The 21635-nt window shown below is 40.5% G+C and overlaps 1 protein-coding gene across 1 annotated transcript in view; it reads right to left on the bottom strand.

Annotated features, from left to right (window-relative positions):
• zmiz1a (zinc finger, MIZ-type containing 1a) overlaps positions 1 to 21635 on the bottom strand; it is a 44789-nt gene that overhangs the window by 13148 nt on the left and 10006 nt on the right. Inside the window, exons 2-6 of the mRNA XM_062995217.1 lie at positions 7806 to 7941; positions 3454 to 3568; positions 3117 to 3334; positions 1210 to 1405; positions 707 to 997 (exon numbers count right to left, since the gene is read on the bottom strand). Of these exons, the coding sequence (XP_062851287.1) occupies positions 707 to 997; positions 1210 to 1405; positions 3117 to 3334; positions 3454 to 3568; positions 7806 to 7849 (864 nt within the window). The 5' untranslated portion in view covers positions 7850 to 7941. The remainder of the gene's footprint in view (positions 1 to 706; positions 998 to 1209; positions 1406 to 3116; positions 3335 to 3453; positions 3569 to 7805; positions 7942 to 21635) is intronic.

Raw genomic sequence — 21635 nt, forward strand, 5'->3', positions numbered from 1 at the left:
CCTGCTCTGTGGTGGTCCTGTGGGGGTCCTGACCATTGAAGAACAGGGAGAAAGCAGTCTAAATAAGTTTGTAGAGAAATAGATGGACTACAGTCAGTAATTGTAGAACTACAAAGTGCTTCTATATGGTAAGTGGAGCTGATAAAATGGACAGTAAATGTAGAAACAAGCATGTGGTGTTATTGTAATGGCTGATCAGTGTATATAATGTAATACAATTAATTTTATATTAATCATTGATTGTATAGAACTGTTAGATATATGTGTGGCTGAAACACCGAAACTCAGTTTTAAGGAAGGATGTCCACAAACTTTTGACCATGTGGTGTATATGTTGCTGGAGATAGTGATAGTAGTAAAGGATTTATATGACTGTATGAGGCTGTTATGTGTGTATAAAATAGAGATATAAGAATGAAGAACTCATTTTAAACCAGACATTTATTTTTCTAATTGTTAGGTCTCTTATAGAGCTAAAATCAAGACTGAGCAAACCAAATACATACACTTTCTATATTTTAAAACCCCCTTGGGTGTGCTTTGAGTGTGCTTTGAGTAAGTGTGGCAAAACTTTCCTCATAGTTAAATCCTATATAGGTTGTGAAACAGAGACAGAGTGAGCCAGCCCATATTTATTCAGCCTCAAAAGGCCACTCATTGTTACACAGTAAACAAAACAACAGAGGCAAATACCATCTGTTCTTACCTCTCCAGGATAGGGCCTTTTGGTGCCCTGCATTGGCATGGACTGAGGTCTGGGTCCTGGGTATCCTTGCTGTGGCATTCTCTGACCATGCCCCCCAAACGGCCCTATTCCTGGTGCCCGTGGCTGATTCATGCCCATATGAGGGCCGCTCATACTGGAGCTGTTCATTCCAGGGCCCATGCCGGCTGAGTTCATGCCTCCCGCTATGCCCGGCGGCCCCCGGGGTCCTGGTTGATTCACAAACTGGTTGCCGTAGCCCTGTGTGGGGCCCATCTGAAATGATGAGCACATCTGCAAGGAAAAAGCATAATAATTAATATTAATTACAAAATTAATGCTATTATGCTACTATGCTTTTTTCTCACTTAATTTAACAAAGTCTGTGTGAATGTGATCATCTGCCATGTGTAATGTTTTTCTGGGTAAACTCTAGTTCATAAGGTAAAAGGAATGAGGATCTAACTGAGCAGATGAATCAGTGCTATTGTTTCTGTCTGACTCACCTGTCCATACTGGTTCATGTCCTTGTTGGTCTCCTGCAAGGCGGCCACAGTTGCTGTGGCAGTAGCCGTTGCCGTGGCAGCGGCGGCGGCAACGGCAGCAGCGGCGGCAGCAGCAGCAGGCTGGGTGAAATCGGACGTAGGGCGAGTGTGAGGGGGCATGCCCAACCCACCCGGTGCATTCGGACCACCCGGGTAACTGCAAAAAAGAAAAAGCTTGATGAAGTACCTTTGAGATGTATTTACATTACAGATTGTCTCATCCTGGGATGTGTATTAAATCAACTAACAAATTAAATTAATAAATGAGAGAATACATTTTCTGACACATTGTCTAGTTAAAAACAAACATCAATGTGTTGGTAATTGGTTTTAGCCATTTTTATATTTGTATGTTCTTATTCCTAATTAAAAACATTCGCTTTTCCGAAGTCACTGGCTTCAAATGCAGTAACATACCCTGGCAGGACACCAAGCCATCATGTGGCCTCAGTCATGCCCCTACCTCAGACATAGCCAATCATGTCTATAATTATGCAGATGCCCGACCAGCTGATAGCGTTGTTGGGGATTCAAACCCTGGGTACTAGTGGTTGTGAGCTAATGTAATTTACAGCTGTACCAACTGACCAGAATGCCACTCCCTGCATTACAGGTGATTGTGCTCCTTTCCAGATCTGTGCTATTTGATACCTTATTTCAAATTGTTCCACTCTACATATTAATAGACCTCACAAATATACACCGATCAGGAATAACACTATGACCACCTTCCTATTATTGTGTTGGTCCCCCTTTTGCCACCCCATACGCAACAAACTGTGATGCACTGTGTATTCTGACACCTTTCTATCAGAACCAGCATTAACTTCTTCAGCAGTTTGAGCTACAGTAACTCGTCTGTTGGATCGGACCACACGGGCCAGCCCTCGCTCCCCACGTGCATCAATGAGCCTTGGCCGCCCATGAACGTGTCGCTGGTTTACCACTGTTCCTTCCTTGGACCACTTTTGATAGATACTGACCACTGCAGACTGGGAACACCCCACAAGAGCTGCAGTTTTGGAGATGCTCTGACCCAGTCGCCTAGCCATCACAATTTGGCCCTCGTCAAATTCGCTCAAATCCTCACGCTCGCCCATTTTTCCTGCTTCTAACGCATCAACTTTGAGGATAAAATGTTCACTTGCTGCCTAATATATCCCACCCACTAACAGGTGCCGTGATGAAGAGATAATCAGTGTTATTCACTTCACCTGTCAATGGTCATAATGTTATGCCTCGTCAGTGTATGTGGCATGTATCTTTGTTAAGTAACTGAAAACAGCTATTCATAAAAATTCTTACATGGGTATAGTACTGCCAAATTAAGTATGCCTGGGGGTAATGTGCTACAAGAGATCAATACGTTCTCACATAATGTAATAAAAATAAATGTAATTTTGACATCTTTTTAAATGCTTTGCTTTTTGTTGATTTGCCTAATGCACAATGCTTTATACATCAATTTTTTTTACTATTTTACTATACTGCCATGCAAACAGAAAGAAAGTGAATAAGAAAAAAAAGTAGAAGAAGAAAAAGGTGTTAAAACTGATTGCATCGATTCTACACAATGGATTTCTAGACACAACCTTAATCACTCTTCTTATTCTTGCTCTTCGCTTGGCACCATGGGAAGGTGATATCATCTCATTTGAGAAAACTCCTGAAGACTAACATCCCTGAGCTAAGTGTCGGCTTGGCATCGGAATTAAATATCAAATGTCACTAATGGAGGCTTCACTGCCCAAGTTTATTGAATTTCTCACGGAATGGAGCAGGCAGAGGCTCCTCTCTTTGTCTGGTATCTTTTCCATCAGCGTGTCTCATTCTGGGGCACTGATTTGTTTCGAGTTCTGAGCACCCACCTCCCGCTGAATCCTCCGGCTCCGGGATGCCCCCCTCGTCCGTACATGCCCTGCTGCATGTAGGCCTGGTTGGAGCCACCTTTGGCTGAGAACTGCTGCTGTTGGCCGGGGAACTGCGGCGAGTTGAGCCCTGGGTTGTTGGCTGACATGCCAGACCCGATTCCATTGCCTCCGGGGTTCATCGGATTGTTGGTGTTGGCCATGGGGTTGCCCAATACCTATTTAAAAAACAGCAGGGTTAGAACTTTTAGCTGCTCATGTTTTTTAATAATACACCAGAGAAATTTTAATGAGAGGATAGAACACACACATGTATCTCATTTTATGTATATCTAACCTGACTTTGTGAGGTATTCGTCACCCCCCATACAGTCGTCACCACTGACAGTGATCCCGGGGCCTGGTTAGCATTTTGCTGCCATGGAACAGAGTCGTACGGAAAGGACCCATCACTGAAAAGCAATAAAAAACAAATATCAGTAATGTGAGCAGTACATAACAAACCTGAAATGTTATTTTAGTATAATGGGAATTTAATAACCTACAAAAAGGAACATTTTTTCTCTGAATGAATGACTAAGTTTCCCAGAAATGCAAAGCTCAGAAAAACCCTGAGTACAGAATTTTCTATTAAACATTACATTATAATGCCAGTATTTCTTTTCAACTTCAACTCCCCAAAGGCATTTCCTCTAGCAATAGATTAACAAGAAACTCTGAGGTCCAAACCTTTCCTGATATTCTGAGAAAAGTGTAAAGAAAGGGAAGAACATTGCTTAAACATTTATATTTTTATGACAAACCTTGGGGTGCTGGCTATCAAAGCCATCTTGCTATGATGCAATGTTTACACAGCACGACTGACTAAACCTGGACCACGTGTGTGTTTGAAAAGAGCGAGTACACGCAACTTGTGGTAACAATGGGAGCCCGTGTAAAAATCAACAGCTTCAGAAAGACTTTTACAGCTTTGTGGTTTGGACTACATAAATTATAAATTCTAATAAAGTTAAAGAACTGAAAAAAGTGATCATTCCAGTGTTTAACTTTCTGTAGTGAACATTAAAAACTATGTAAAATAAATGTGAACTTGAAAGAATTAAAATAATATAAACATCTGAGCATGGGGTTGTTGGACATCGCATTTCAAAACCATGCCAAATAATAAGAAGTTGCCAAACCTTAGGGTCAACTCTTCCACTCTTTTTGGAAGTGTGTCATTTGAGGTCAGACCCTGTTGCCATGGCTCCCAAAATGTTCCAATTCATCCCGAACGTGTTTGATAGGGTTGAGGTCAGGACTGTGCCACCAGCTGGAGTTAATTCACATCTAAACCTGATTATACATCTCTCAAGGTTTCTTCCTGTAATTTTAATGGAATTTTTCCTTGCCACTGTCGCCCTCGGCTTGATCAGTAGTGGTTTTTGGTCTGTTGGTCCTGAATTCTGCAAAGTTGCTTTGAGACACGTGTTTTAAATGGTAAAAAGCACTATATACATAAATTTGACTTGACTTGAAATTTTACATTTAGCAGACGCTTTTATCCAAAGCAGTTGTGACAGTATACAGTCTAAGCAATTGAGGGTTAAGGGCCTTGCTCAAGGGCCCAACAGTGGCATCCTGCCAGTGGTGGGGATTAAACCAGCAACCTTCTGATTAATAGTCCAGTACCTTAACCTCTAGGCTACAGCTATAGCTGTAGCATTATAGAACAGAAAATGGCCTGCCACAAACTCTAACGGCAAAATTTATATTATATAATTAGTTATACAGTTGATTTTATACACTTGGTAACAATGAGTAAGGCTATCTATCTATCTAGCTATTTAGCTATCTATTTTGGTCATATAGTGTAGCAGTACATCAGAGGTACAAAGATTAGGACAAAGATTTCATTATTCTTAGTAAATGTAAAAACAAAAAAGCTGATTTTACTCCCTATTGCCTTTCCCCCATCTATAATTTGCATTCACATCTGTGAACATGTGACTTCCATCAGGAGGCAAATCCCCAAGCACGCGAAGAGGTTTTTGTATTTCATTTACATTCATTTACATTTGGCAGGCACTTGTATACAAAACAACTTAGAAACAAGGCAGAGTTTAAATGCTTGCTTAAGGGTCCAACAATCAGCTCGTAATGCGTGTGTACGACTGTTTCAATTCAAAGTGTGAAATTTAACATTTTAACATAGATTTGTTTGAAATCCATTCAGCACGTATATGCAGGGGACCTTGTGGAACAAAGAAAGACACATCAATTCCCCAGTGCAAGGAGATCAATCTCAACAACCATAGCACTCCATGTCATTAGTATTAAGTAACTCTAAATCCATTTCATTTTACTTAATTAATATACCTGATAATTAATAAGTGTAAGCAAAACATTGTGTGTGAACAGACTATACAGATTTTTCTAAATTAAATGGGCAATACAGTTTGTTCTTAAATAGCACAAGACATTAATGCAAGAGCTTTAAAATATTTTCTATATATGTATACCAGGGGAGTCTGCATTATGGTGGCCCTCAAAGGGCCGATTGTAACGTATCCTGCTGTGATTGCAGTCTGCCTTTTAAGTCTTGGACAATTTGTTGTTTTTCTTGGGGGGCTAAATTCTGGTGTCAAAATGCCAAATTTATACTGTATATTTATAATGTATATCTACATTTATATTGTACTCCTTTACCACAGACACGGCCTCATAACACAAGAGACGTACCGGTTTCTCTTCTTGAAGCACAAACTTGTATTCATTTGCACTTGTATTCACTTGTATTCTTTCATCTTTCATTAAATTATCTTCCTTCTGCATCAATTTTTTCTTCTTGTACATTTTGGGATTATTTGTAAATATTTCTCAACATCACTTGTTGGAAAATCACCTCAGTTAAATGTTGATGTGGAAACACTGCCATCTAGTGGCGGGATGTGGTCACTTTGTGGGTCACAAAATCAGCATGCATTGTGGGAGATGCAGTTTGTGTACAATTTTACAGTGTATGTTAAGACAATCATACTTCTTTTAATCTCTCACGGGCCACATAAAATGACGTGGCGGGCCGGATTTGGCCCGCGGGCCTTAAGTTTGACACGTGATATTTACTATATATTTTCTCATTTCTAATAAAAAACCCAGAGAAAACAGAAGCAATCTCTCACTGTGTATGAATACTGTACAGGCTGAACTCACTTCCCAAAATTCACCAAAGTATCAGTGATTCTAAGAAATGTACAGGTGTTCTTATTTATTTTAACTAACCTCTTTATCCTGGTCAGAAGACCACCCGCTAACACTAAGGACCAGGGGTAATGCAATTTGACAGGTCACCATTGCTGGCAATACAAATAACACACTCACTCACTTATTCACACCTAAGGGACAATTTAGAGTAGAAAATGCACCTTTTGTCCGTTTATGGACGGTGAGAGTAGAGAAATTTTACCCATTAGGGACAGTGGTAGCCTAGTGTGTAAAGCTGTAGGGTATCAATCAAAAGGTTGAGAGTTTGAATCCAGGCTCTGCCACACAGCCACTTTTGGGCACTTCAGCAAGGCCTTTAAGCCTCTTGGCTCCAGGGGCGCCATACAATGGCTGACCCTGCGCTCTGAATTCCGTTGTACTGTAAATCTGTATATGTATATATGACAAATAAAGCCGTTCTTTTTTTTAATGCGTTTTTCCTCCCCATTTTCCTCCTGATTTAGCGCACTCAATTTGTCTTCTGCTGCTGAGGGATACCCGATTGCATCCGAGGAGAGCACGTCACTGTACATGCCTCTTCCGACACGTGCACAGCCCTCCTCTTCTCGCCCCTGCATTCTGCACAGGTGTCTCTTCCGCCAATCAGGGACTTTACACAGCGTATGAAGGCCCACCCTCCCATACATTGTCCGGTTCCCCCGCAGATACGGTGGCCAATTAGTATCTGCTGCAAGCACTGCCAATTATGCCTGCCGGATGGCACCCAGCCGACCGGTGACAATGCAGATTTTTGAACCAAGAAGTTCCAAATCTCGGCACTGGTGTGCTAGTGGAATATCCCGAATATCCCTGTTTTTCTTCTAAAGGTACCCAAAAGAAACCTATGTGTACTATTGGTGCACTACATACTCTATAGAAGTAATGGCGCACCAATACACTTCTGAGTATTCGTATCAGTTCATTATTAGCTGGATCAGTTTTGGCATAATGTAATTCACTAATTAATTTTTTAATTCAAATTCTAAGCTTATAATTGTCGTCCGATTATGAATATTTAGCTAATTAAGCTTCCTATTTTGTTAAGAAAAAAGTCTTCCTAACAACGGTGGTATCAGATTTAGTCTAGTGATCATCTAAAACTTAAGAGCTCTAATATTGTTGCTAGATGAAGTATAATACACAGTATTTATTTCTAAACTAAAAGTATATTTATTATTTAAAAATCAGTTTTATGATCACTGACCTGTGATAAACTGGTGCTTTGTTCAGGATACACCAAGTGTTTCCCTGTAGGACCCACCACAGCCCTGATGACTAATTGGCTATTAAATGTTCTACGTGACGGCAAAATAGAACATAACACTAAAATAGCTTGGCTCCTGAATCGAGGCCAAAGCTCTGGGGTCAACACGGTCACACAGGAGACCTGGTTGTATTTGGAACAGCTCTACACAGTGCGCTTTGGTCTTGCTGTTTGGTACTGACCCGTGGGAGAGCGAGGGCTTCATGGAGTTCATGGGTGGCTGCATGGATACTTTGTTTTGGGGCTCGTTCTGTCGATTCTTCTGGTGCCGCAGCAGAAGCAGCCGACCCAGCTCCTCGCACCACGACGACAGCAATGCTAATGAAAGAGAGAGAAAGAAAGAAAATCAAGAAAACTGCACATTTCTGTCAACTGAAGATTAATAAAAGTTTGTGCTTTCTTAGTACAGTGACAAATAAAAGCTTTGAGCTGGAGTATAAACAGTTCTGTCCAGATGTTTTTACATTTGTCCTTTTGTAAGTTTCTGTGTAATTTGTTGGCTCAGACATTGACTGTGATTGGTTAAACTTTAACTTTGTAACACAGCAACAAATGAAAAACACAAATACATCTGCAGCCCTCAGTGGAGAAAGTGGACAGACCAGGGATAGTGCCAGGAACTGGTTGTCACAATATGACAGGCTGCTCTGGCCGTCTCGGAAAAAAGGGAACCTTTAGAACCAGCCAGAGCTGACAGAGCACCCCAACCAACTGGCAAAAGGGACGTCATGCTGTCTCTGGTGTAATCCGCTCCCCCAGGGTGGTTCTATCGTGAGGCCAAAATACTATAATACCAAGATAAGTACCCAGAAAACTATAGACTGCTGGCATTGTGCACAAACGGAAGGCCAAGCAGCCCAGTATCACAACTTCAGTGAAAAGCAGGTGTGCCAACAAAGGATCTGGCAAGTGTGAGAGGGATATATAGACATATATAGACAAAACTTCCATCTAGAAAAACCTAACGCTTACAAGGTGCAGATGACACATCAATCATCTGCGTCTCCGTGCCCCCTTTGCTGGCCAAAATGGCAACACAGAAGAACAAGACTCAATATGAGTAAACAGCTGAACTACAAATATTACTTTTAATTTGAAAGCTTTTACAATGACATGGTATAAATGGAATAAAAGCATAGGTGTGAAAATGTAAAGAATGCTTTGATAAAATACGAATAAAAAATGCATTTTTAAGACGAGCGACTACACCCATAAAATGCTAAATTTAACTAGGTTTCCCCCAAACCATTAATTAGTCTCACAATTAAAGAAGCCCTAAAAGGAATGCAACTTCATAATAATTAACTCATCTATAGTCTGTTTTTCATTGCAAAGGTTTTCTGGATACCAGACATGATGCTGGAAATAAGCAGTTGAGCAGCAGTGACGATACAATGATGCTATCCTTCCCCAACACAAACTCTGTGTGAAACTGACCCCGTTCTGTATGTATCTGTTTACTTCAGTCTTGTACAGGCCTGTATCAGACTTGCACCTGGTCCTATCACACACTTTTTAACCCTTTGCATAGTTACATATGCAAATCAGCTCATCAGACCTGACCCACGAATGTTTTGTACCTTATTTTCAGTTGTCTTATGCAAAACAAACGTGAATTGAAAATGTAGTTTTGCATGACGGGGTGGAGATCCTTGAAGGTGACAAGTATGGCCTCATTTACAGGACATGCACTATGATGTCATGTCGTGGAAGGAGTTCTGGATGTGTCTTGGAGTAAGAGAAATCCATTTAGAGTTGAAGGCAGAAGTTTGTGTACACATTATGTGTGAAAAGAACGCCTCTTTTTCTTTGTTAATGCAATCAGCAAACTTTAGTACAACGTAAGGGGCTGATTTTGGTTGAGGGTTATATGCTGGACAGCAGCCTTTATGCACATGGCACTGTAAAGCTCACCTGACTGTAGACAATGTGTTCCAGCAGTTTTTGTTGGTTCTTGGATTACAACTGATGGTCCAAAATAAGTTCCTGTCATTATTAAATAACAGTTTGGCTTCGTCTTTGGACCTGGGCACCACTGTTTCAATTACCTAAACAAGCATGGTCAAACTAGCTTGAATTCATGTCCCATACAAGTTTCTGTAACCCTTTGACTTCAAATGTAAATGTGGCTTCAAACACCGTTGATAAAGTAGTTTGAGCCATTAACTAAAAATCAGTTTTAAACATGTATTAGATGATTTGTATAGGCAAAAGTATGTGGACACCCCATTCGAATATTTAGTTTAGGTGTTTCAGCCACCTTTTCTGTGAACAGGTTTATAAAGCCAATGATATAAAATCCACTTAGTGTTTCAGACATAGTGAGGGCCTCACAGCAAGGACGTCCTGGGTTCTATCCCCAGGTGGGGCGGTCTGGGTCCTTTCTGTGTGGTGTTTGCATGTTCTCCCCGTGTCTGTGTGGGTTTCCTCCCACAGCCCAAAGACATGCAAGTGAGGTGAATTGGAGATACAAAATCGTCCATGACTGTGTTCGATATAACCTTGTGAACTGATGAATCTTGTGCAACGAGTAACTACCGTTTCAGTCATGAATGTAAACAAACTTAGTGGCAACATTTTGATAAAGGCTCTCTCCTGTTCCAGCATGAATGTGTGAGGTCCACATATTGATTTCAGTGTGGAGGAACTCAAATGGCCTGCACAGAGCCTTGACCTTAACCATATAGAACACATTTGAAATGAACTGTGACATTATCAGCTGGCCTGACAAACATTCATTTGATTAAATGGTCACAAATTCCAATAAACACAGTCCAATTACTTATAGAGGGCAATCCAAGAAAAACAAAGCGGTTATACCCACAAAGCTTTACATTACAAGAGAAAGTGATTTCCATCCAGCTGATAAATAAAAATTTACTACAAGGCTGTAATAATGACAAGCAGAGTCACGCTGGTGAAAAGATAAGTACAAGACAATGTGATAATAAATCAAAGTCTTGCAACATCTCTTACAATAACATGATGTTTCACGTGTAGTTTTAGCGGTTACCACTGGGAGGCGCTGCAGCTCTGTGTTTTCGTGCGCACTTAAGAGCCAGATCAAGCTCTCAAAAACATGGGCTTTTCATCTGCAGTGAATTGTAAGCAGTGATCCTGCAACAATAAATGGCTTTGGTCTCCTCACGCTGGGAGGATATAGAAATCTAAGGTATGGGAGGTGGGTACTGATGGTGAATCATTTACAGTTTGCCCACACCGATGGTTGGAAGTGTACTCTAGGTTTTACCAGTTCTCCCCAGACTCGGTACTTATTCACACACCTGCGTCGAACAGGAGAATTAGAAAATACGAGGCACATGTATCACTCGGACACGGCTTGAACAAAAGCCATAAACTAGCTCTCCAGTGCGGTCTTACTTCACCATCTAAAAGCCTACAGAGCATGAAATATTTCCTTTAATACAAAATGAGTTCATCCTTCGGAACAATGGTCCTCTTTCTTACCCCAGACCCCTCCATGGAGACGGCAGATACAGAATAAAAAATGCCCAGTGAGATTATTTCATTCACAGAGGGTGGTGTTAAAGAGTCTTTTTCTCCTTGTCTGGGAGACTGCAGCTTCAATGAGAGTGCCTCGGTGCTCTCTCTCTCTCTCTCTCTCTCTCGTTCTCTGATGCACGGAGACAGACGTCTGCTTTAGCTCTTTCCTCCCAGTATCGATCAGCCAGTAATGACTAATAAGACTGCTCAGCTGTCTCTGCCCTTAATGCTCAGGGAATGTAAACGAGAAAATACAAGCCTGACAAGCAGCAAGAAATCAAGCGCACAGCACACTTCACTTTTCTTCCTCCGTCTAGGCTTTGTGATCAATTATCACCCCCTAATTCATTACAATTGAACGTATTTATATTATTCGTTGTTGTACTAGAACCCCATCTCTCCCTCCCTCCCTTTCTCTTTCCCTCTCTCTTTCACCAAACTACATTTTGTTAAATTACACCCCGTGCGTATATGTGTACACACACTGTATGAAAGGGCTGTGTTTAAAAGCAAGTGCAGCTCATCGCCCGAAAGGCATAAAAAGCCATCGCAGCGAGAGGCTGGGAGCAAGAGGCTGGAATCACCCTCCTATTTAAATGAGAATTATTCCACCCTGCCATTACAGAGAGCTTATCTCCCCGCTAAATCACCACCTCTGCACGCCGGCAACTGCTATTTTCTCACAAAAGACCAACTTAGAACTCATATGACAGGTTACGGCAGCCACAGCCTGCCAGTTCCCCTCGGCAGTTCCATCGGCTAGCATGCGTGGAACTCCTGACAAAGAGCAGAGTACTACAGTGCAGGATCCAGTCCACGCATTCATTTGAAAAGCAACCCACACTTAAATTCAATTTACATCAAGAGCAGATCCGAAGCGTTTTTAGTTTTGCCCTTAGGGAAGAAATATGGTTCAATTTTAACCAACTCTAAATCCATATCAGCGCTGGGTGGCACACACCGATCAAAATGCACCTCATTTATAGAGCTGTTTTTGGTCCATCAATTCTATTTTCTTTTGGTTGCGAAGTAAAATCCTAATCTTTCACAATGTTATGATTGTCCAGCCTGTAGCTACAATGTGAATGTATGCAGTTGTAGCCTAGCGGTTAAGGTACTGGACTAGTAATCAAAAGGTTCAAACCCTACCACTAACAGATTGCTGCTGGTGGACCCTTGAGCAAGACCTTTAACCCTCAATTGCTCAGACTGTATACATCACAGTACTGTAAAACGTTTTGGATAAAGGCGTCTGCTAAATGCCGAAAATGTAAAATGCAATGATTCTCATTACACAACAGATGTAACTGAAATATACACATATATGCTATTGTGTACTATTTGCTTTTTTAATCGTCTCATGTCACAATTTGAAAGGAAACCTGTTTAACAACCAGTCATTCACTGTTTTCTGATCAACTGCATGATATTACAAGAAATTTGCTGGTTTTTACCATCTACAGTCCATGACATTATTAAAAAAAGAAGAGAGAATAAACCCACATGGCTTTCTCTTCTCTTGGTATATTCCACACATAAAGAATGACTGATCTGACCAGGGGTGTGGTAGAAAACCTAGGGAGTTCTCTACATAGACAGCATTATACGTCATCCTATGCACGCTCCCATGATGCCTTAATATCAACAGTATTTTGAGTGAAGAACGAGGGACCATCTGATGATTCCTTAGCAGTGAAGGCAATCCCAGTATTCAGTGCGGCACGACTTTTCTCCCAAAAAAACAAACAAAAAAAAAACTAATATGGCGGACGATGTGAAGCAAAGGCTGCGTCCGGAATCGCATACTTCCATACTCAATAGTACGCGAAATGAGGACGCGAGAGCAGTTAGTATGTCCGAATACATAGTATACACAAAGAGGTACGCGAGAAGTACCCGGATGACCTACTTATTGGGCAGCCATGTTTGAGTATGCAAGCGATGCACACTTGTGGTCCGTTAATGTATCCCATAATGCAACTGGAGCTGCGTAGGCGTTCGAAGCGTAATAAGAGACAAGAAAGATAGCGGTCCTCTGTTTACAAGTGTAAGTAAGATAAATAAAATAAAACATTTTAAAGACGAATTAATAACAAAAACACGATAAATATTTAAAAGTTTGGCGAGTGGGGTTTGTAATGAGTCTGTAACCATGGTGATATTACGTCATCACGTCCCACGTCATCACTTGACGTTGGAAAGATGGCGGATGTAGTGCGTAGCGGTGTTGTGTGCATACTGCATACTTCTGTACTGGAAGTATGTACTTTTTTACCGGCAGAGTAGTGCACACTTCCTCCAATCTAGTACGTACTCTGTAAGTATGCGATTCCGGACGCAGCTATAGACTTATTTTTAAATGTAAATAAATTATCATTGATTTTTAATTTGTATAAACGTGTACAAATTTATTTTCAAGTTCGGGCTTGTCAGGGACAGTTTAACTGTTTACAGTACACGGAGGGAGATGTTATTTGACATGCTAGCGCGTTGAGCCACCTCATCCCATTGGTTTGAATGGCATGACGCTAAATGTGTTAGCTTAGTAAGCGTGTCTAAGTGGCGCGTTTGAATAACCTGCCTTATAAGTCAATGACATTAGAATCCTCTCTACTTAGGCAGCTGCCTATGTAGGCAGTAAGACAGCAAGGCAGCTCCCTAGGTTTTCGAACACACCCAATATCTCTTTGTTCGACTTCTCCTTAGACCAGTGCTTACAGTTCGCACAACTAAACTCACATTTGTTCTCTTGCCATTCAGATTGACATTGAGGTCACCTAAGGTCCACTCAATATTTTATCCATAGCATTGAGCATAATATGATCTAAATTGTTAAATTGTATCATTTAGTATATGTTTCTCCACCTACTTATGATCAGTCCCCTATCGGTGCACATTTCATCTGATGGAAACTGAATTAGGATAATTAAACCAACACCTATTTACAACAAACGATGACACTCTTATTTAAATAGCAATTCTATATTTATTATCCTTCCCTGTTTCCATTCTCTTACTCCTCCAACCACTTTCCAAATTTTCATCTACTCTTTTAGTATGGTGACATTTCCCTTCAGTTACCAATTCTGCACTAACCACATCTACCACAAACACACCCATTTCAGTCTCTATTTTCCTTTCGTCCCTCTCTCTGCTCCCAATTCTGCTCCCTCACCTCCCTCTCTTTGCCACAGACACCTGCTTTAGTGTAAGCTGTGGGCTGGGTGTTGGTGAGTTGGCAGTGTCCTGTGTTGAGCACTGTACTGAGCTCACGGCAGTGTGCAGACTTCAGTGCCTCTGTGTGTCGGTTAGTGAGAATGGCCAGCATGGCCCTGTGCGGTTTGGGATATTGCTGATCTGGTTTGTATTAGTCTCATATGATCAGACATGTCTAATAAAACAAAATGATAGAGATTTTGACTAAAAGGTGGGTGGGAAAAAAGTAAAGGTGTCTATGTACACCGGCCAGGCATAACATTATGACCACTGACAGGTGAAGTGAATAACACTGATTATCTCTTCATCATGGCACCTGTTAGTGGGTGGGATATATTAGGCAGCAAGTGAACATTTTATCCTCAAAGTTGATGTGTTAGAAGCAGGAAAAATGGGCAAGCGTAAGGATTTGAGTGAGTCTGACAAGGGCCAAATTGTGATGGCTAGACGACTGAGTCAGAGCATCTCCAAAACTGCAGCTCTTGTGGGGTGTTCCCAGTCTGCAGTGGTCAGTATTTATCAAAAGTGGTCCAAGGAAGGAACAGGGACATGGGCGACCAAGGCTCATTGATGCAAGTGGGAAGCAAAGGATGACCCGTGTGGTCCGATCCAACAGACGAGCTACTGTAGCTCAGTTTGCTGAAGAAGTTAATGCTGGTTCTGATAGAAAGGTGTCAGAATACACAGTGCATCACAGTTTAATCTATAAACTATATATAATACATATAATCAAGGCTCAGAAACACCAAATAGCATGCCACTTAAGCCACATTAAATATGAGGAACACATTTAATGCAGACCAAATAAAAAACAATTATTAAATCATTCAATGGTAAGCCTATTTCTGACACATTCAATTCAAAGATCATGGTTGTTTACTAGTTGAAGACATTGTATTACAAATGTAACTCATTCAGCAGTACAATCTGTACAATCTAACAGCAACGTTAAGGTAACGCCAATAAAGATCACAGCTGATCACTAGGCCAGACAGTAGGACTGTACTGGCTGTATTCTCTAATATATAATGTGTTTGTTCTGGCTTTGTGGCAAATGCAGAACGTTGACATGGATCAGGCTGGCAGGGTTAGGACACAGCGGCACACTCACAGGCAGAGATGCAGGACTGGTCTGACTGGGTCAGCCAAGCACCGGTCATACAAATTGGATCAAAAGCTATTGGGAAATACAAAATGGATCAGAAGATATCATTCTACAGATCTGCCATTAAAAGTGTGTTAGCGTATTGCATTAGTGTGTGGTATCCAGGTTGTACAGAGGCCCTGCAAAGAGTCATAAATACTTAGAGACTCCTCACATCCTGCTATTCATTTGTTTGACCTGATGCCCTCGGGTTGGCGCTTCAGGTCGCTGGAAGCTCATACCTCCAGATTTAAGAACAGCCAACATCCACACATTGTTTTTGTGCAATAACCACTTATTGACTTTATTAACTATGTGCAATTCAAATGTGCAATATTACATCTGGGCTAGTGTGGAATTTTCTAGTACTGTTTTTATGTTGATCTACACTGATCAACCATAACATTAAAACCACCTCCTTGTTTCTACACTCACTGTCCATTTTATTAACTCCACTTACCATATAGAAGCACTTTGTAGTTCTACAATTACTGACTGTAGTCCATCTGTTTCGCTACATATTTTTTAGCCTGCTTTCACCCTGTTCTTCAATGATCAGGACCCCCACAGGACCACCACAGAGCAGGTATTATTTAGGTGGTGGATCATTCTCAGCACCGCAGTGACAATGACATGGTGCTGGTATGAGTGGATCAGACACAGCCGCGCTGCTGGAGTTTTTAAATACCGTGTCCACTCACTGTCCACTCTATTAGACACTCCTACCTAGTTGGTCCACCTTGTAGATGTAAAGTCAGAGACGATCGCTCATCTATTGCTGCTGTTCGAGTTGGTCATCTTCTAGACCTTCATCGGTGGTCAAAGGACGCTGCCTATGGGGCGCCGTTGGCTGGATATTTTAGGTTTGTGGACTATTCTCAGTCCAGCAGTGACAGTGAGGTGTTTAAAAACTCCAACAGTGCTGCTGTGTCTTATCCACTCATACCAGCACAACACACACTAACACACCACCACCATGTCAGTGTCACTGCAGTGCTGAGAATGATCCACTACCTAAATAATACCTACTCTGTAGTGGTCCTGGGAGAGTCCTGACCATTGAAGAACAGCATGAAAGGGGGCTAACAAAGCATGCAGAGAAACAGATGGACTACAGTCAGTAATTGTAGAACTACAAAGTGCTTCTATATGGTAAGTGGAGCTGATAAAATGGACAATGTGTGTAGAAACAAGGAGGTGGTTTTAATGCAACTTTATTATATGAATCATATAATGACAATAAAACCCTTTCTGATTTCTGATTTCTGATTTCTAATGCAACGTGTTTTGAAAACACTTTTAGTCAAACACATGAGCCCTTGGAGGATTGGCTAGAGCAATAATTGGCTATGACAAATCCAGAGCTCAAAATGCTGATTACTTACGAGCTTTTTGTTCATTTCTTAATACAGTGAAACAGTTAAATGTTCTTCTGAGATAATCACTTGTGTTACACTTGCTGTGCATACAGATTAGTTCAAAATGCTGGAGTTCTCACTTAATGAGGGGTCAGTGGGTATTAATTATCACAGAACAGAACGATGCAGCGAACAAATAAATGAGAGCTACTTGAATCTCAGAAACAGTCTGGATAAATTTGCATTTCTAAAATATTTTCATCTCAAAGATGAATGTTATACAGATCACTCTCCTCACAGGAGATCCAGTATCATGTTATGCTAATCACAAAGGTGTCGGATCATCCCGCCATCCAATATTTTAACCGAGAGAACAACAGATCACTACCCTGTTCTGACAAAGCAAGCCAAAATCACTCAAAACCCATGTCGGTTTCTCACTTCACTACCCCCGTGCCCAGTCAAGAGTCTGTGCAATGTGGTTTAGTGTGCTGATGCCCAGCAATCCCTCCCGCTGGTCAGTGTAAATCCTCTAACATGCAGGTCTGCAGAGGTCTGGGTCAGTCTGGTTACACAAATAACCCCAAGATCGACCCAGAGTGTGTGTGCCTGCTGTCAGCCTGTTAGGCTGCTCAATTCACCCATTCCCACCACAACCACCACAACATATCAGCCTTTGTCTTTTTCTTTTAATGCAGTCACGTCTTGTTAGGAGCTTTTTAATTACGACAGAGCTTTTCCACTGCTTATAAATGAAAATGGCAACAAATGGACAGTGGTGTAATGGAAAGAGGCCAAAAAAATGAACAAAGCCCTCAAAGTGGAGACCCTACTTGACTCTGTAATCACAGCCTGGCATTATCAGATAGCAGATTTCAGCCTGGGCCAACCGGGCAGCCCACATTGCCAAATGCTGTATAGTGCCTTTGCCTTTGCCATTATTTATTCATTAAATGCATTAGATCTCTGCACGTGAAGAGGGTAGCTGTGGGAGAGAGGATTTGATTACAGACTCAGGTGGGAATTTTTGATAAAGCTTTGGCTAGTTATTTTCAAGAAGGCAACCGTGCCAGTTAATTTGACCAATTATATCAAACTTTTTTAATAGGATGTAGGAGGTTTTGTTCTACGTCGGAGAAATGTGTATCTATCTAAATAGTTTTGAGAACAAGTGCATTCTTGTCCAACCAGGATCTCACAAGCTTTTTATATTATTGTTAAGGAATACATTTCTTTGCAGTTGCTTGTCTCGAAATCCACAGCACAAATTTAGCATTAGCTTATTCATTATTTATCAACAAAGAACTACACTGTTGAAGTTCTACAAATTTATGAAAATCTGTTTGCCCAATTGTCCAGAGGTTTGGGTATGTAATATGCCGTAAGCGATCTTTGGTCAGGAGAAGGGAACTGATTGGCTTTGCCCTCTGGGTGAAAAAGAGGGTATTCCCATCTACCCAATTAACTGTGTGATACTAGGCAGTCTTGGGAGTTTGTAAGTGTGTGTGTGTAGATGACAGCAGTTAGCACCTTCTCAGAGCACAATGAACTGGAGGAGAGATAGAAGAGATATAAAAAAATAATATGACTTTTTTACTTTTAGGTTTTGTGCACAGAGTGGTTACATTTGTGTAAATCACAAATTTCTGGAAGGACTAGTGTGCAAAGGATTTACATTTGTGGTATTTAGCAGATGCTTTTATCCAAAGTCACCTACAACTGGCACAGGGGCAGCTGTAACTGAGCAGTTTAGGTACTGGACTAGCAATTGAAATGTCAGTGGTTCAAGCCCCACCACTTCCAGGTTGCCACTGTTAGGCCCTTGAGCAAGACCCTTATACTGTCACAGTATAAGTCGCTTTGGATAAAAGTGTCTGCTAAATGCTGAAAATGTAAATGTGACTGAACACAAAACACACAAGCCTTCATACAGGAGGGTTAAGAGTCTGGCTCAGAAACCAAACAGTGGCAACATGGCAATAGTGGGGCTTGAACCAACAACTGCCTGATTGCTGATTGCTCAGGATGGAATACATATAAAAGTAAGTACTGCTCTTAGTACTGTTAGTTATTATTCAAAATCAATTTCATTTTCATATGCAATACACAGTGGGTATAACTAATGCACAATGGACTTTTCAACACAAAATCAAATCAATATATTTTCATATTTAATCAATATTCACCATCATTTTCCTACTTGTCATCTGAATGGCAAGATGCTGGCAAGTGTTTAGGGTCTGTGTCTTGTTTTCTCGTCACGTCCACATGGCCACACTGAGCATATCACTTTCTGCTCTACACTCATTTATTTAATGGAGAAAATTCAATAAATAAAGTCATTAGTCATACTGTGGATATGTTCTCATATAAAGAAAGCTTTCATTCGGTTTGAGTGTTGCAGACCAGGCTGGAAACTAGGGCATTAATTCAGCACTTGAATGTTTCAGTGTAATTAAATAAAACAGCATCTGTAAAAAAATAGCAGATAATGAAATAAATACATATAAATTTATTTATTAATGTATTAATTTGTTCTCAGTAGATGATTTAGTATTATTTAGTATTATTTAGTATGATCTTTTATTATTTATATATTTTTGTTTAGGTATTTTCTCCCCTTTTTCTCCCTTTTAGCGCGTCCAATTGCCAGATTGCATCATGATTCCTTTCCACCAATGCCGATCCCTGCTCTGATTGAGGAGAACGAAGCTAACCCATGCCCCCTCCGCCACGTGGGCTGCATGCCGTATGCATCTTATCACCTACACTTTGATGAGTGCAGTGCAGCTCAGCGTTGTGTACGGAGAGACACACCCTGAGAGCACTCTTTTCTCATCTCTGTGCAGGCACCATCAATCAACCAGCAGAGGTCGTAATTGCACCAGTCATGGGAGAGAGACCCCATCCGACTTAGTCCCGCCCATATCTGAACAACAGGCCAATCGTTGTTCATGTGGCCGCTCAGCCTTAGCCGGCAGGCAGAGCTGAGATTCGATACGATGTATTCGAGATCCCAGCTCTGGTTCCAGCGTGTGTTTTTACCGCTGCGCCACCTGCACGGCCCATCTTTTATTATTTATTACTGTTATTATAATACATACCTAACTAATCTTTTTATTATTATTACTGTTCTTATTATAATATACACCTAACTAATCCCATTTTATTCATATGCTTATTATTATTATTTTTGCTATTATGTATATAGTACTATGTACATAGATATAATTCCATATATGTAAATAGCTATACTTTTAATTATACATTAATATTACTCACAGAATATGTAACTTAACTGATATTCGCCACTGTATCATAAATAGTGCAATATGTATGTCACCACTGCATCTGCCACTTTATTTTAAGAGCGTTTTAAGTGTATTTTAAGAGCGTTTTGCCACTTTATTTTAAGAGTGTTTTTACTTTACTTTACTTTTTAATATATTCTTACCTTTTAATATATTCTTAATACATATATACAATCTGAGCAACTGTAACATCTGAAATTTCCCCTCGGGGATCAATAAAGTATTCTGATTCTGATTCTGATTCTCTGTTTTCTTGCACAATGCTACTATTTGCACTTTTGGTAGATTCTAACTGCATTTTGTTGCCTTCTACCTGTACTGAGCAATGCCAATAAAGTTGAATCTGTCTATCTATCTATCTATCTATCTATCTATCTATCTATCTATCTATCTATCTATCTATCTATCTATCTATCTATCTATCTATCTATCTATCTATCTATCTATCTATCTATCTATCTATCTATCTATCTATCTATCTATTAGTAGCCATATTACCTGCTGCACCACAATGTCACCATGATGGCATAAAACAATACTGAATAATAGAACAGTACTACACTGCCTGTCTTGTTCTGAAATAAAGTTTTGTCAAAGGCATTTTGTTGATGTAATAATAAGTGATGTAATAACACTGCTAAGAAGTGATACGTCACCCTATACTTGTATTTTGACGACGTTTACCCTATTTTATTAATACAACAATCTGATATTGGCTGGGGCTGGCCAAAGTTTATGAGTGGTTTCATAGTGTTGGAAGCAAGCCTGCTTAATTACAAATGTTCAAAGCTATTATGCAGCAAGCTGGCCAGTATAAGTACTGAAGAATATTGAGGTAAAAGTGATGTAGAGCATCAACCCGATGCTAAATGGCTGTTCAATCTCTGAGTCTTTTTTCCCTTGAAGATAAATTCTCAGGGATTTGAACACATTTTGAAAGCTGTCATAGTGGGAGATCAGTGACAATGATTGAGCTGTAGTGGGTAGATTCACATGTCTCAGAGAACGCATGTTAGCCCTCACTTTCACTTGGGCATCGGTTTGTGGGTGAATAACAGTCACAAGACATGCAAGTGAGGTGAATTGGAGATACTTAATTGTCCATGACTGTGTTCGATATAACCTTGTGAACTGATGAATCTTGTGTGATGAGTAACTACCGTTTTTGTCAAAATCCTAATAATAAAACAAAACAAACTTTATTTTCAATTCTAAAATACGTTAATGCAAGTCTTGTAGATAGACTTTCTGTTAGACTTTATCTTAAAACTTCTCAGTAACTCTGGCAGGATAAATTCCACTCGGTATTCTGAAATGTCAACTAATAACTGGAACTTGACAGAATGCTTTTATAGCACCTAATCTCAGAAGACATGTTGATTACTTTAAAGTATATTACAAGCATCAAACCAGTGACATGCTGTCAGGTGGCCTAGATAGGCATTTCTCCGATTGCATAAATTACAGTATCAGAGCTCT

This window comes from Trichomycterus rosablanca, chromosome 5, assembly GCF_030014385.1.
Source record: "Trichomycterus rosablanca isolate fTriRos1 chromosome 5, fTriRos1.hap1, whole genome shotgun sequence".
Taxonomy (NCBI): Eukaryota; Metazoa; Chordata; class Actinopteri; order Siluriformes; family Trichomycteridae; genus Trichomycterus; species Trichomycterus rosablanca.